The 16,146-nt window shown below is 38.0% G+C and overlaps 1 protein-coding gene across 1 annotated transcript; it reads right to left on the minus strand.

Moving 5' to 3' along the window:
- Nucleotides 1–14,741: 14,741 nt before the first annotated feature.
- Nucleotides 14,742–15,281, minus strand: LOC133858287 (zinc finger BED domain-containing protein RICESLEEPER 1-like). The gene has a single exon (XM_062293730.1). It carries the CDS (start codon nt 15,279–15,281, stop codon nt 14,742–14,744), a length of 540 nt encoding a protein of 179 aa, XP_062149714.1.
- Nucleotides 15,282–16,146: the final 865 nt, after the last annotated feature.

A 16,146-nucleotide genomic window follows, 5' to 3' on the forward strand; every position in this document is an offset into this window, starting at 1 on the left:
ATGCTCTATGTCATGCTCTTTCACCGTCTTAATTTACAAAAATTTCAAACTGTTGAACCACTCTAGAAGCATGGCAAATCTTAGAAACAACATATGATGGCACAAAACTTGTTAAATCTGCAAAACTTCAAATGTTGATTTCTAGATTTGAAGAGAGATTAAGATGATTGAAGATGAGATATTTGGAGAGTTTTACTCTAAGATGAGCGACCTAAGAAACTCGATGGTGAGTCTTGGAAAATCTGTCTTGGATGTAAAGCTCATTCCAAACAATTCTAAGATCTTTGCCTAACCGTTTCAGGATTAAGGTGACTACCATTGAAGAAAGCAAAGATTTAGAAGAGATGAAGATTGAAGAGTTGGTGGGATCTCTTCAAACCTATGAGCTTTCCCTACCTCTAGTCAAGAAGGTGAAGACTATTGCCCTCAAGGCATCTAAGAAGAAAGCCAAAGTCTCATCTAAGGAAGACTCAGAGAATGAAGAAGATGTAGTGGCAATGCTAGCCAAAAATTTCGGGAGATTAATGAAGAATGATAAATTCAAGAAGAAATTTACGAAAGACTGAAGAAGGCCCCCAGAGAGTCTGAACCTGAAGTAGTTGAGAAGAAAGACCCAAGAGGCCCTAGATGTTTTGAATGCTCAGGGTTTGGGCATATATGGGCTGACTGTGGGAATCTCAAGCAAGGTAAAGGAAAGGCCTACAATGCGACTCTCAGTGATGAGTCCGAAGAAGAAAAAACTTCTGCTCAAGATCAATTTCTAGCCTTTGTGGCTCCATATGAAGATGAGGAGGATTCTTATTACTCTGAGCATAGTGATGAAGAAGGGGAAGAACTCAAAGAGGCCTATAAAATCCTCTATGTAGAGTTCGAGAAGTTGAGGGAGACTCGTAAGCAGCACATCCATGAGCTGAACAGTATACAGACTGAGAAGAGTTCGTTGCTGCTCAAGATAGAGGATCTAGAGGAGAAGCTACTGGAGACACAACTATAGTTGAAGAGGGTCACCGATGAGAAGCTATCCCTTATGCTATTGAAAAAAAATGAAATTGACTTCTAAAAATAAATGGCAAGTGTGTGTAATAGTGTGCAACAAAATATCACAATGCAGAATTAAAAGAGACAGATATTTTGTTGACGAAGTGGAAACTCAATTAAGAGAAAAACCACTCTGGGGCAGCCAAACCCAGGATATCCACTATTTAGAAGACAAAGCTAGATACAAGATAGTAACACTCACATACACCCGATGCAGTGGTTGTACCTTGATCTCTAAAGTGTAACCCAACACGAACGCTTCCCAACCAGGTCTCCTACCTAAAAAGGTTTTCAATGGAATCCTTTATCTTAGGGTCACATCCTTAGATAGACTTCAGTTGTAGCGCAGCAACAACACACTTACAATGGCTTGAGAGAGAACAAGTCAACTTCGATAACTTCACAAAATAACTCTCTAAGCTCCGAAGGAATTCAATACCGAATTCTTGCAGTTCTCAATGCCCAGGGGCCTCTATTTATAGGCTGAGGGTTCAAAACGGCGACTGTAGTAATATGTACGGACGCCGCTCGGACAGACAACTGTGCGACCAGAATTTCTGAGATTTTCACTGAAAATCTTTCCTGCTTGAGAGCCGCGTCCGGACGGTGAGACACTATCTTTCGGACAGTTGCATGTCTGCTGCAAGTAATTTCCATATAAGGCTTTAGCGGGTCCAGACCAAGGGGGATGGCCGTCCGGACAGTTGATCTTCAACACGCAATTTCCATATCTGTGGTGCGCGCGTCCAGACCATGATAGGCAAGCATCCGGACAGTTGAAGTTAATTCCGCAATTTCCATATCAAATGCAATCGCGTCCAGACGATGGCAGACTGGCGTTCGGACGGTTGAATTTTGAATTACGATTCTTGCCTTAAGGAGAAGCGCGTTTGGACGGGAATCTACGTTGTCCGGACGGTTGCATCAATCTTCCCATAAATGAACTTGGAAAGAATCTGAAGCTTGGTCGAATACTGAGAGGCGTCCGGACGGGCTGCTGAGACGTCCGGACGGATGCAAGCTGGAACAGAAGCTTCTCGATACAGTGGAGGGTCCGGACGAATGATGCTAGGTCTGTCTGGGCGTCCGAAGGGTATGGTACGTCTTCCAGACGAATGGAACAGTGGACTGATGAGCGTCCGGACAAGATGACACGTCGTCCAGACGACTGACAGGGAACCTACTTTTCTAACTGTAGAATCTTCTAAAGCACTTCTGAATAGCGAAATCCTTTGTAACACAGTATCTTTACATACAAGTGATTTTGTCCAAACAGAATGAGGCCAATCACAACCTAACAGCTATCAATCCAAAAGAGCCCAACAAACAAGACCAGACTCGGGTATGTAGCTTCTTCCTCTGATATCCCCTATACTTCTAGGATTAATTTTGTCAAGCCCACAGTCCCAAAGCATTCAACCACTGTCAGGGATAAAAGAAATGAAGTTATTGGTGGAGATATTCAGACTACTATAGAGGCCACTCAGAAGCTCCCTACCATTAGACGGCCTCCTATATGCCACCACTGTGGTTTAAGTGGTCACATCAGACCCCAGTGCTCCCTTTTCAAAGCTCAGAGATTACAGGTTAAGAAAGAGTTTCCTAGACAAGCTACATTCGGCACTAGACCTCTGGCTCGGCATCAGGGTCCCCAGTATCAAGCTCCATGGCATTAGGACCCCATGGCATTAGGCTCCTCAACATTAGCGAGATCAACAATGATTTGTTCCTACCAATTAGAATGGCAAACCCAAGATTAACAAATCAAGGCACTAAATGAAGAAGCCGCAGAAACTTGAGGATGATCAATTCTATAGAGAGCTGCCTATATTGATGTAGAGTATGATACGGTGGATGGATCACCAAATGAAGTCCTGTCAACAACCACCATAGGGAATGCAGGCATGGGTCAAAAAGGATGAAGACATTCACCCCTTGAGGGGGAATGGACTCACCTAGTTGGTGAGGGTACATATGCCTAGGATTTAATTCCTAATCCTAGAGCATCAGGTTTGTTTGCATTGCATTATTCTATACCTGACATATCTTTGTTTGCTTTGCAAACAAGGAACCATTGTTATTTTTCCCCCTATTTCTCTTGTTGTTTTTGAGAAAATTTTGCAGGTACTATTTGGAGATGAAAGAAAAAGCACGTCAGGTGGCTACTTTTCTGTATTGGTAATTTTAATCCTTTCTCCTTATGGACAGATTTGATCTTGCCACACATGCTAGGTTTAGTTTTATTTTCTTTATCGTTGAAGCATGTTTTTGTTGTTTTCCATAAAAAATAAAATAAATAAATAAATAATTTGGGGGAGAAGATGCAAAATTTTATTTTTTTAAAAAATAGCTTTTCATATATTGCATGTGTTTTTGCTTGATATCTCTATTCATCATGCGTTAATTGAATATGCTTATATATGATTGAGAGTTTATGCCTAATATCTGCCAAGTTTCCTTTGCATCTTAATGCTAGATAGTTACTTTTCTCATACGATGATTTTGTGCACGATCCAAGGCTCCCCTTAGATACATTTTTTTTCTCTCTGACTTTCTGCTTCTAGAAATTCTGATGAGAGAGATTTTTTTGCTAAGATGGTCATATTGACCAACTCGCTAGTTGAACCTAAAACCTAAAAATTCTAGCATTCTCTCTAGGTTGTAGCACCAAGTGATAAAAAGCATTCAAAAATCAATAAATCTCGATAAATAAAAAAGATCCACTGCTTATTGTTCTATAAATCTGCTCTTGAACTTGTCCCCAAAGAAACAATTAGTGACCAAATCATTGCGGAAATAGACTGTCACTAAAAGACTAAGTAAAAGAAAAGCGATGCATCTTAGGGGGGAGTATATCAGATGAGGGTGGCTAGGCCCTAGTAAAATAAGGTTTGACTTTTGACTGATCTATCATGATTTTCTCTCTTGTTTAGAAAATTCAGATGCTTTAAGTCATATCAGCGAACTTCATACCTTACTGAGAAAGTCTTCACACACACACACACACATGCATTGCATGAGTTAAGTAATCTATTTAAAATTTCTATCTACAGGGAAATTTGTGCTAATTGAACTCTTAACTGTCAATTATGTCTTCACATATTTTTGAAATACTATTTGACTGCTATTTTAGTTGATTATACATGCGTGTTCTGAAGCTAACTTTAGAAAAATAATTTTTCTGCAAATTTTCCTTCAATTTCTATTTTTCAGTGTAAAGCATCCAAACGGTCTTCTCTTGAGTCCAAATGGGTATAGTTCAGACAGTCGGACAGTCATGTGACACATCCAGACGCCCGCAGTTCTACCTTATGCTTATGTGGTAGCCCGCGTCCGGACGGCTTAAGTGATGCGTCCAGACGAGTACCCTACAAGTTTAAGAACGCATTCTTTTCTCCCTAGCCGCCTGTGTAACATGTTTTTATCAAGACTTATATCACACTACAGTATAATCATGCAAAACAGCATCACATCCATAATCTCAACCAAAACATGTTACATATATTAAATGCCTGACATCAATTAGCATATAATCAAATAAAACAGAGATCACTACATTGCTAAAGATTAAACCACACGTATCACCCTTAGTGAGTAAGAAATACTCACAGTTCTTTCCTGCTACAAAGATTGATCCACAGATATAATCACTGCAATATACATATATAATACAAGCATATAGTGAATCAGTACAATTCACTAAACATAGATTTTAACCCTAAACTCATTTATAATTTCTTAATCCTACTATTGTTTCGATATAATAACGGCATATAAAATCCTTCAATCATAATGCCATATATTTCATGTGGACATTATAACTTCATTTATTATTAAATTATCAAAATACCCTTAACCATAAAAATTACCAAAATTCAGTTCCTTTAAAAACACCAATTTTAGCATCACATAATCAACACATAGTTAACACTACACAACCCTAAATCAGCAAATTCACAATATCCCCACATCACAGTCCATTCGGCCAACCACTACAATTCTAAGATTCCCAACCATTCACAACAACAGAGTTTATATTTAAAACCCAAATCACCTAACTTTTCACACTACCCAAATATTTGGTCAATTAGACTTCAAGCGCTCAACCAACAACAGGGAATTAAACTCCACTTTGAAAACCTTATTTTAAAAACATAACTTAAATCATTAAAAGATAATAATCTTATTCGAAATATCTAAAATATCTTTTTAGGATATTTTGTAAAATATCTCAAAATATCTACTGGATATTTGGTAAAATATCTCAAAATATCTTATGGGATATTTTGTAAAATATCTCAAAATATCTTTTGAGATATTTTGTAACATACGTAATCATAAAACATGTTATTCTTTTCATTTCTTAATCCATTCTACCTCTTATCTTTTAAAGCGTTCTTTCCTTTTCTTATATCTCGTTCTACCACTGATGACGTAAAAACTAACTTAAGGGCTTTAGAAACTTATCACGAGCAAACCCAAGAGAGATGAGATCCGGCCAAAGAGTGTGATGAAGAGGATCCTTGATTCTCCTTTTCTTGTACCAATCCGAGAGGTAGAGAGAGAGTTAGAGATATCTATAGATGTTCGTGAAGAAGAAAAGAGTGTTCTCCTTTTCAACCGAAACTAATAGGGAAAGAGCAAGAGCTCGTCATGCTACGGCATCCATTGATGGAGTGATGCAAAGAGGAATGAAAGAACTAGAGAAATCATGAGAAGAGAAGGTAGAGACTTACCAAAAGTTGCCACCAAGGAAGAAGATGATGCAATCCTTCTTCTTTGATGCAATTCCAATTAAAGAGGACTAGAGGAAGAGCTAGAGAGCTTCTTCCTTTCTCTTGATGCAACCAAACCAAAAGAGAAGAAGAGAGAGTTGCAAAAATAAGAGAGAAGCCGTGAGAGAAATTTGAGAGAGTTTCTCCAAGAGAAGAAGAAGATGCGATTTGTAAGAGGAGACATCCTTTTATAAAAGAATGAATGGCCAAGATCTTTCCACCATAATCTCATCTAATGGATTAGAAACCAACTTGGAGAATAAGTTTATGGTTAATTGCTATGAGTCTTCAAGCAATGATGATTTGTTAGAAAAGAATCAAAGAGAAGAGAAATAAAGAGTTTACACGTTTAAGAGAGAGGGAGTGATTCATCTAAAATAATCATTACACTTCAAAAATATCCCTTATCTTATTTTCATCTAATGGTTGGGAGAGTTTTTTAAGCATTAAGTTTGGTTCAATGGTTGAGAGTTTTGCACATGGGTAGGTGAGGTGTTGCCATGAGTCATCAATCAATGATGACTTTGTAAAGATATCACGGATTAAGCATTCAAAACAATACATTCAAGTGTGAATGCATTTAGTATATCATGATGAGTTATTCTAGTAATCATTACATTATCAAAATATCTCTTATCTTAGTAACCTTATACTATAGTTAGGTAATGTTATCCTCAAATATTTACTTGACCTTATAGTAACTATTAAACTACCATACAAGACAAGAATGAACAATTATCAACTCAAGAAAGTATCAGAAAATCAATAGGGTGACGTGGCAGAATCTTGGGCTGCCACGCATGCATGCTGTCCAGTCCAGGGGCAGTAGATTCACGGACAGTTTCGGCAAATCTACAAAAATCTGATTTCTATGAAACTTTATAGAGAGATAGAGGACTCCAACACAAGCGTTCTGGCTTTTGAATCGACCAAAACAAAATTCGTTTGACCCTATTTTTGTTATTCCAAAGTTTAAGGTCCGTTTTAACACCAATACACTTATACATATATTTTCAATAAACATTTAATCTCTTTGAACATATCTTGATGAATATTTATGAATAAATGTTCATATTTAGTTTATTAGAGCATAAATCCGATTTTAAGATATTTTATTTAATATCTTAAAATACGAGGTGTTACAGTTTTTGTTGTCTTTTGGTGCATTTTTTGGGCGATTTTCACGTGTTTTCTCACGAGTTCTCAGTTCCTTTTTGTCCTTTTGTGCATTTTCTCTCCATTTCAGGTACTTTATTAATTCTTTTATATTCTTTTCAGTGTTTTATTAACTATTAGAATATTGGATCTTTTGTGGAACATGTTTGAGATGGAGTTTGCATAGTATTGATTAATTTATCTATTGCTGAGATTGGGATATTTGTTCTATCATTTATTTGGACTGTTTTGGGGATATTAGTGTATGTAATTTTTGGGAAGTTCATTTTACTGCCGTTATAATGCCAAAATTTTTGGGGACTAATCAAATTTCTTTGGAATTATTTTTCTTTTTGGAAATATTTTTGGTTATTCTTTACAGAACCATGTCTGCTGGCTGTTCACAACGTAAAGTCAGACAAAGGATAGAGGAAGGCATTGCTGCCTCCAAAGCTAGAATTGCAAATTGGCCAGCTATTCCAGAGAGGAATGTGGTTCAAGCTGATGTCTTAGTGGCACCTCTGGATGTTATTGATGACATCATTTAGACTTATCACTGGGGCTATCTTTACAATTATGCTTGCATTATGCTCCCCAGGCTGGTGAGAGAATTCTATGCTCATCTAGAGGTTGTACAGGATGAAGATAGTGGCATTGTCCTTTAGTCCACTGTAGAAGCGCATGTAATTCAAATTGATCCACAGGTCATCAGTAGGATTCTTGGTGTACCAGTGCTTCATATTTCAGCCAGTCCCTTCAATGTGGTTGTGGAGCCTCCTACTTTGGAGGTGCTAAGGGAGTTCTTTCATGCTGTACCACAGGACGAGGAGTGAGCTCAAACAAACATCAGAATCATTGCCTTTTCTCCCCCGCATCGCTTGCTCGTGAAAATTGTTCAGCACAATCTATGGCCCACTGTTCATAGGAGGGACCTGATTCTGAAGAAGGCTCAATTTTTACATGCTATAGTCATGAGGTTGCCGTTTTGCCTGTGTAAGCACATCCTCAATATTATGCTAAAGGCCAAAGATGAGCATACTACAGGGCTTCCTTTTGCATGCTTAGTCACAAAAATTATCCTTTAGTCTGGGATAGACATTTCTAGAGATCCCAAGATAAAGATACAGGATCCACTTGCCTCTTGGAGCTTCCTTTTCTCAGATTGCTCCTCCGCCTCCACAGTTTGATGCAGGTTTTGTTCAGATTCTAGCTGCTCTAGAGTTTCTTCAAGGAGGTATGAGTTCTACGCAGCTGGAGGTACACTCTATCAACCTCCGAGTGGAGCAATGCCAGCTCGATATCAAAGAGTGTCTCAAGCATCATCATCTGTCCCCTGATGATGAGGATCATCCATCCCTTGGTGACGAGGATTGATTTGTTTTGATGTTGTGTTGGTTTTTATTTTAAGACATTTTTATTTTCCTGTTCCGAATTAATTGTAAAACTTTATAACTCTGGATTTTATTTACTCTATTTACCCTTGTCTTACTGAGACTTTAAGGGGGAGTAATTTTTTGTTGATTTTTCTCTACTCTATTTTACCCTTTGTCCTTTTGAGACAAAAAGGGGGAGTATTTTTTTATTTTGAAACGGGATTATATTTTTAAACCCGTCAAATGATTTTTGTTGTAGAATGGCCAAAAGGGGAGTTTGTTCGTTTGAGATTGGTCGCATTCTGTTTGACAAAATCACATTTATCTAATACTGCTACATATTCAGGGATGCTGTTTATATTCAGAGTCTTCAATTAAAATATGTGCTTCAAGAAGATTCTGCAGAGATTTCAAGATAGAGAAGTCAGATCTCAAGCCTCCATCCGGATGGCCCAATCATGCGTCCGGACGCCCATCAGTGTCTATTGTTCAAGCTTGCATCCGTCCGGACGTTTCAGCAAGACGTGCGGATGCTTTTCAGAGTTCCAGAAGAATCCAGTGTTCAAATGCATCCATCCGGACAACCTGGCAATACCGTCCGGATGCCAGTCAATTTTCGACAAGTAAAAGGATTTCCTTCGTAGACACAGATATGGGAAGAAAACTGCAACCTTCCGGACGTCAGGTCCACACCGTCCGGAAGCTATCCTTGATAGGGCAAGACATGAAGAAGAATTGCAACTGTCCGGACGTCAGGGTAACACCGTTCGGACGCAGCCTTATTCAGGAAATAAAATCAACACTTTATGGAAAGCCGGTTGCACAGTTCACAGTCCGAATGGCCTTAGCTTGCGTAAGAACACCGCCTAGAGAAAATCATATTAGACTCGATTTAGGTCTTCTGTAGCCTATAAATAGAGGCCTCTAGGCATGTATTATTTACAAAATTCGGTATTTAATTCTTTAGAGCTTAGAGAGTATATTTTAGGAGTTGTTGTGCTGATCTGCTTGCACTCAAGCCATTGCCGTTGTGTGTTGTTGTTGTGCTCAACAATTGAAGTCTATCTTAGTGAGGAGCCCTAAGGTAAAGGAATCCATAGAAGACCCCTTCAAGTAGAAAACTTGGTTGGGAGGCGTTCAAGTTGGGTTACATGTCAAAGTGCTAGATACTATCACTGCATATGGTTATGTGAGGGTTACTATCTATGTACTAACTTTGTCTTCTGATAGTGGATTTCCTGGATTTGGCTGTCCCAAAGTGGTTTTTCTCTTAATTGAGTTTCCACTTTGTTAACAAAATAATTGTGTCATTTAAATTTCGCTTTTACATTATTTTGTTACACATTGTGCACACACACACACGATTAAATTAGAAGTCATCTATTTCTCAAAAATATTGTAAATGCAGATTTTAAAGAACACAAATATTTTGTTAAAGAATGGAAACTCAATTAAGAGAAAAACCACTCTGGGGCAGCCAAACCCAGGAAATCTACTATCAGAAGACAAAGCTAGTACAAAGACAGTAACACTCACATACCCGATGCAACGATTGTATCTTGCAATCTGACATGTAACCCAATGTGAACGCATTCCAACCAAGTCTCCTACTTGAAGGGGTCTTCTATGGATTCCTTTACCTTAGGGCTCTTTCCTAAGATAGACTTCAATTATGAGCACAGCAAAAGCACAATGGCAATGGCTTGAGAGCTAGTAGATTTTCACAATTTCTCTCTAAAATATACTCTCTAAGCCATAAAGAACTAATACCGAATTCAGAAAAGAATACATGCCTAAAGGCCTCTATTTATAGGCTCAGCGGACTTAAAACAAGTCTAAAATGGATTTCTCTAGGCGGCATCAAGACGGTAGTTGAGAGCGTCCAGACGGTCTTTTGTGCAACCTACTTTCCATAACGCGCTCCATGCATTTCCATATTTGTGCCGCATCCGGACACTGTTGCCCTAGAGTCTGGACGGTTGTACTTCTGCTGCATGTAATTACCATAATAAGGACCACGTTCGAATGGTGTTGCTCTGACGTCCAGACGGATGCAGCTGTCTTCCCATATACGTGTCTGCAAAGGAAAACCGAATTCTGAAAAGCATCCAAACTTGTTGCCATGACGTCTGGATGGATGCAACCTTGCTTCTTGACACTGATGGGCGTCTGGACGTATGACTAGGCCGTCTGGACAGAATCTTGGGATCCAACTTCTCTGAGTTGGAATTTGCACAGAATCTTCTTTGAACATCTTGAAACACTTTTCTAAAATGAAGACTTTGGAAAATACAGCATCCCTAATAAAATGGCAACATTACATAATAGTGATTTTGTCAAGCAGAATGCAGCCAACACAAACTAACACAATCCTTATTCATAATTTTCCTAAATTGTGAATTTTAAACATCTCATTCCAACTAAGTTCGAATCACTCAAGTTTAAGTCTTGTGAAAAAATCACAACCAATTCTTTTGGAAATTATCACAATCCTAAATATTCTTAGGAGAATTAGATCTTGATAACCAAGTGTGTGTGCCTTTAACTTACTCTTCAAAACTTAAACTTGTTTTCGAGAGTTAACTCAAGAATATTGGTTCTTAGTAACAACTAAAGAACTGTTGCAATTACTTCTTTTTAAAGATCTACATGCATATCTATTTATAGGCTATGAATACTAGGAGAATGGAAGATATAAGCAATGTGGGACAAGCTATAGTATAAGTTCTAGTTGAACTAGAACTCCCACTAGGAGGGACTGCTAGGGCTTGGAAAACCCTAGCCTTCAACCTCATGAAGTTGAAGCATGGGGCCAGGAAAAAACTCCCTGGCCCATGCGCCAACTGTAGTCCTTCTTGGGCTTGGGTTTAATCCTAAGGCCCAATTTTTCCTCTTTCATCTCATCCACAATTTCTCTTTAGCTCATGATTTTAATAAATAAAAAATAAGCAGCCTAATAGATAAAAAGCTCGATCTAGTTAAATTAAATCAACTTGGTGAGGGAGCTAAAGGAAAAATAAAAACTAGCCAAAATAGTTCCGACTCAAGTCACTATTTAATTACAATTTATTTCACTAAACAATTGTAATTGCACTCTAGTTTATAATTTTGATTAAAAAAATTAATCCTTTAAACTTACTTAACATTGACTTTTGATTTCTTTATGAAATCTTCCATAGTAGAATTAAAACCAAGATACGCCATTTAATTATCTACATCTTTATCCTTGAGTCATTGATTTTATCCATTATTCTTGTACTCGTGAAAGTCTTATCACATAAACATTATAATTTGGTATCTCATACCAAAATTCTCTGGCAGCAAACTGAGAATAATCCATTTCATAAAATCTATCTCAAGAGGAAATTTCGTATCCTTTTAATAAAGGACTTGGATTCCTTATCTAGAAAAGCTTTCTCGTAATGCTAATTGCGATCACCCAACGCACCAAGAATGTTGACTATAATATTGGTCTCACCCATCAATGTATCAAAGTGATCTACACTTCACATCTATGTACGATCCTCTTTGGATTTAGAATCAATATCATAAGAAGTCTTGGGCGTACGAGTTTTTCCTTTCGACAGTATTTTAGTTGAAAAACAACTCCCATTGTCCATTCAGTATAGAACACTGACACATCAACTTGAAACCTCTAACTTCGCCTGATCAAGATAAATCACAAATGAAAAATAAAGTGACTTCTAATTTAATGTGCGTGTGTGCAACGTGTAACAAAATATCAAAATGTGGAATTTAAAAGAGGCAAATATTTTGTTAACGAAATGGAAACTCAATTAAGAGAAAAACCACTCCGGGGCAGCCAAACCCAAGATAACCACTATTCAGAAGACAAAACTAGTTACAAAGCAGTAGCACTCACACACCTTTATGTAGTGGTCGTACCTTGAACTGTGACGCATAACCCAATGCGAACTCCTCCTAACCAAGTCACCTACTTAAAGGGATCTTCAATGGAATCCTTTACCTTAGAGCTCCTCCCTAAGGTAGACTTCACATGAACACAGCAACTGGATTAGTACAACAACTCCTAAAATATACTCTCTAAGCATTATGGAATTCAATATTGAATTCTTACCAATTACATGCCTAGACGCCTCTATTTATAAGCTACAGAAGACCTAAATTGAGTCTGAATCAATTTTCTCTAGGCGGCGTCATGACGGACAACTGTGCAACTGGCTTTCTAAATTTGCTGAAATTCTTTCCTGAATAGAGCCGCATCCAGACGGTGTTGCCCTAGCGTCCAGACGATGTTGCCCTAGCGTCCAGACGGTTGTACTTCTGCTGCACGCAATTTTCATAACAAGGACTGAGCGTCCGAACAATGTAGACTGACATCCAGATGGTTGCAACTCTTCTGCACGTCTTGCCTTATTAAGGATAGCGTCCATACGGAATAACTACATCGTCCGGACGGTTGGAGCTGTCTTCCTATATCTGTGTTTGGAAAGGAAATCCTTTTACTTGTCGAACACTGAAAGGCATCCGGATGTGTTGCTGAGATGTCCAAACGGATGCAACCTGGAACAGTTTGAAGCTTCTGGATATAGATGGGACTCCGTATGGAAAGTTCAAGTCGTTCAGATGGATGTTGCTTGACTGACGAGCGTCTAGACGGAATACCATGTCATTCGTACGGACGCAAGGGACTTGAACTTCACTGTCTTGAATTCTGCACAGAGTCTACTTGAAGCACATAACTGAAGTGTAGACTCTGAATATAACAGTATCCCTGATTAAAAAGTGACATTACATAGAAGTGATTTTGTCCAACAGAATGCAGGCCAATCAAAAACTAACAAATATTCGATGTGTATCAGCCTTTGCAAATAGAGCACCCAATTCTGCTACTGATTGCGAACCATACAAAGTTTAAGACTACAAGGATTATGGACTAAGACCTTGTGTAATAACCCTGTTACTAACACCATAGAGCATATTCAATGTAATCCAAGGGCCTTTAACATGCGAAATATACATAATCATTATTTAAGCATGTAAAATATCATATGCCTTATGCTGAAAAACAAATTAGTGAACAACAACATTTATTTTATAACAAACTTATATGTCAATAGTACATTGGGATTTAGAGCAGAAACCCTATCAGAGGTTGCCTCCTAATATGACGACATACATGGCATAAGTTTATGAAGAAGTTATAATGATTAGGGCTGAGCATGGGGCGAGGGGGGGTAGGGATGCCCATTTTGCGGTGAGGGTTCCACAAAAGGGACCCGTAACCCCCTGCTAAGCATGGGGAAGGGGGGTGGGGATGCCCATTTCCCCACCCCCCCCCCCTCCTCCTCAGAGGGGTGAGGGTTCCCCAAAAGGGACCCGTAACCCCCTAAAATCCCCCTACATCCGTGGGGGGCGGTTGAGGGTGGGGCGGGTATACTGGGGCCGAGGATTAGCGGGTATGCCCAGGGCGAGGATTAGCGGCTATGCGGGGCGAGGCAGGGGTGTTTTCAATGGCAGTTTCATAATTTTTTGTTAAAAATAAAAATTCAAAAAAAAAAAAAACAAAACAAAACAAAAACAAAAAACAAAAAACAAAAACCAAAAACGAGAAAAAAAAAAAAAAAAAAAACAAAAAACAAAAACAAAATCAAAAGGGAAGGAAAATCAGGTATATTATTGAAGAGAAGAGGCAATGGTTACAAGCATTATATACCTTGCTTATCAACCCATTATCAATCACAGATTCACAAGACCACTGTTGTTCTTGTAAAAGCTCAAAGAGTACTTCAACTTCACTAACCGAGTAATCACAAAAGGCACACAGGATGACAACATTAAAATTTAAAACTAGCAAGAGAGTATCCAACAAATAATCCACACACTCATGTAGTAGCCAAAAAACAAGCAAAATATTGATGTTCTTCAAGGCTATTGATGTTTGCTTCATTTCACTAATCCTTTTCAAAAAAAATCTTCAATCTTCACTTCACTAATCCTTTTCAAGTAAAATATTGACGTTCTTCAAAGCTATTTCTACAAAGAATGAAACAAAATAATAATAATAATAATAATAATAATAATTACATTTTCAATTGAAACCGATAATTAGAATATTTAAATAGCAAAATAAATTTAAGAAGTGAATAATAAAAAGCTAAAAGCTTACCTGACTCGAGCCTATAACTTTCGGATTATCAACCATCTCTGTGTCATAACCATTGATGAGTTTTGATCTTAACCAGTTTTGTACACACACTAATGCTTCAACCATTGTTGGGTCCAACGAACTTCGAAAAGGATCCAACATACGCCCTCCAGTGCTAAATGCTGACTCTAAAGCAACTGTAGTAATGGGAATGGCCAACACAATACGTGTTATTTGGGCAAGTACTGGGAATTTGGTTGAGTTCACCTTTCACCAATTTAAAATATCGAAGTTCACATTCGGTTTTTCAACCTCCTCCATCAAATACTGATCTAACTCCGATTTGCTTTGAACATCACTTTTAGAATTTAGATACTTATGAAACCTATTCATCAAGTGATATGAACGATTCTCAGTTTCTTCTGCCATTGAGGAACCTTGAGCAAATGCACTACTATGTTCATCTCGAGATGAACTCTCTCCAGTGTCGAAGTGATCATATAATTTCTGAAGGTGGTTCTTCAATTTTATCATCATATCAGTACATTGATGAACACTAAGAACATCTTTGAACCAATATTCCAATGACCCTAACTTGGTTCGTGGATCAAGTATAACAGCAATAAACAACAACACGTTAACCTTATCAAGATCCCCCCAATACTTATTATACTTCGACATCATTTTCCCCGCCATAGAACTCAATACATAATCATCACTATCACTATATTCTTGTAAATGTAGTTGAATGCCAGAAACTTCTTGAATATACATATTACATGTCTCACACAAAGACCCCAAAAGTCGCATTGTGGATTCATAAAAAAGTCTGAGAAACTTGAGAAAAATCTTAATACGAGCCCAATCTTCACAATTAGGAGGTTCCAAACCTCATTTACCATCCCACAACGCAGCAACATAGTATCCATCCAACTCTTCCATAAGTTTAAAAGCACTTTGACATTTTTCTGCACGTTTCAACATCTTAAATGTAGAGTTCCATCTAGTTTGAACATCCAAACACAACAACCCCTTGAAATTAATTTTTTCTCTTTCCATACAAGTCTTAAAGCTCTCAAATCTTGAAGAAGACTTCACATATTTAACTACACTTCTAACCTTCATAATGGATTCATCAACCTCTTTCAACCCCTCAGACACAATAAGATTTAAGATGTGTGCACAACACCTCACATGCATAAACTGATTCTCTAATATGGTGCCAGGCTTATGACCACTTTTCTTCCTCAAGTACTCCAAAGCGGTATCATTGGAAGAAGCATTATCAACTGTGATAGTGAAAATCCTAGCAATTCCCCACTCATGCATACACAACTCAATCTTTCCTCCAATAGTCTCACCTTTGTGATTAGGAATTAAACAAAAGTTTAAAATTCTTTTGTGTAAGTTCCATTCACTATCAATAAAATGAGCAGTGATACACGTGTAATTAAGGTTTTGTATCGAAGTCCAACAATCAGTGGTAAGACAAACCCAAGCACCGGATGTCAAGAACATTCCACTCAACTTTTCTTTCTCAGACATAAATAGCTTAACACAATCCCTCATCACAGTAAAATGGGAAGGAATTGTAAACCTAGGTTCAACTATTTTCATGAAGTCTTGAAACCCTTCACCTTCCCCAAACCTAAATGGAAACTCATCCACTATGATC

The sequence above is a fragment of the Alnus glutinosa genome, chromosome 1, assembly GCF_958979055.1.
Source record: "Alnus glutinosa chromosome 1, dhAlnGlut1.1, whole genome shotgun sequence".
NCBI lineage: Eukaryota > Viridiplantae > Streptophyta > Magnoliopsida > Fagales > Betulaceae > Alnus > Alnus glutinosa.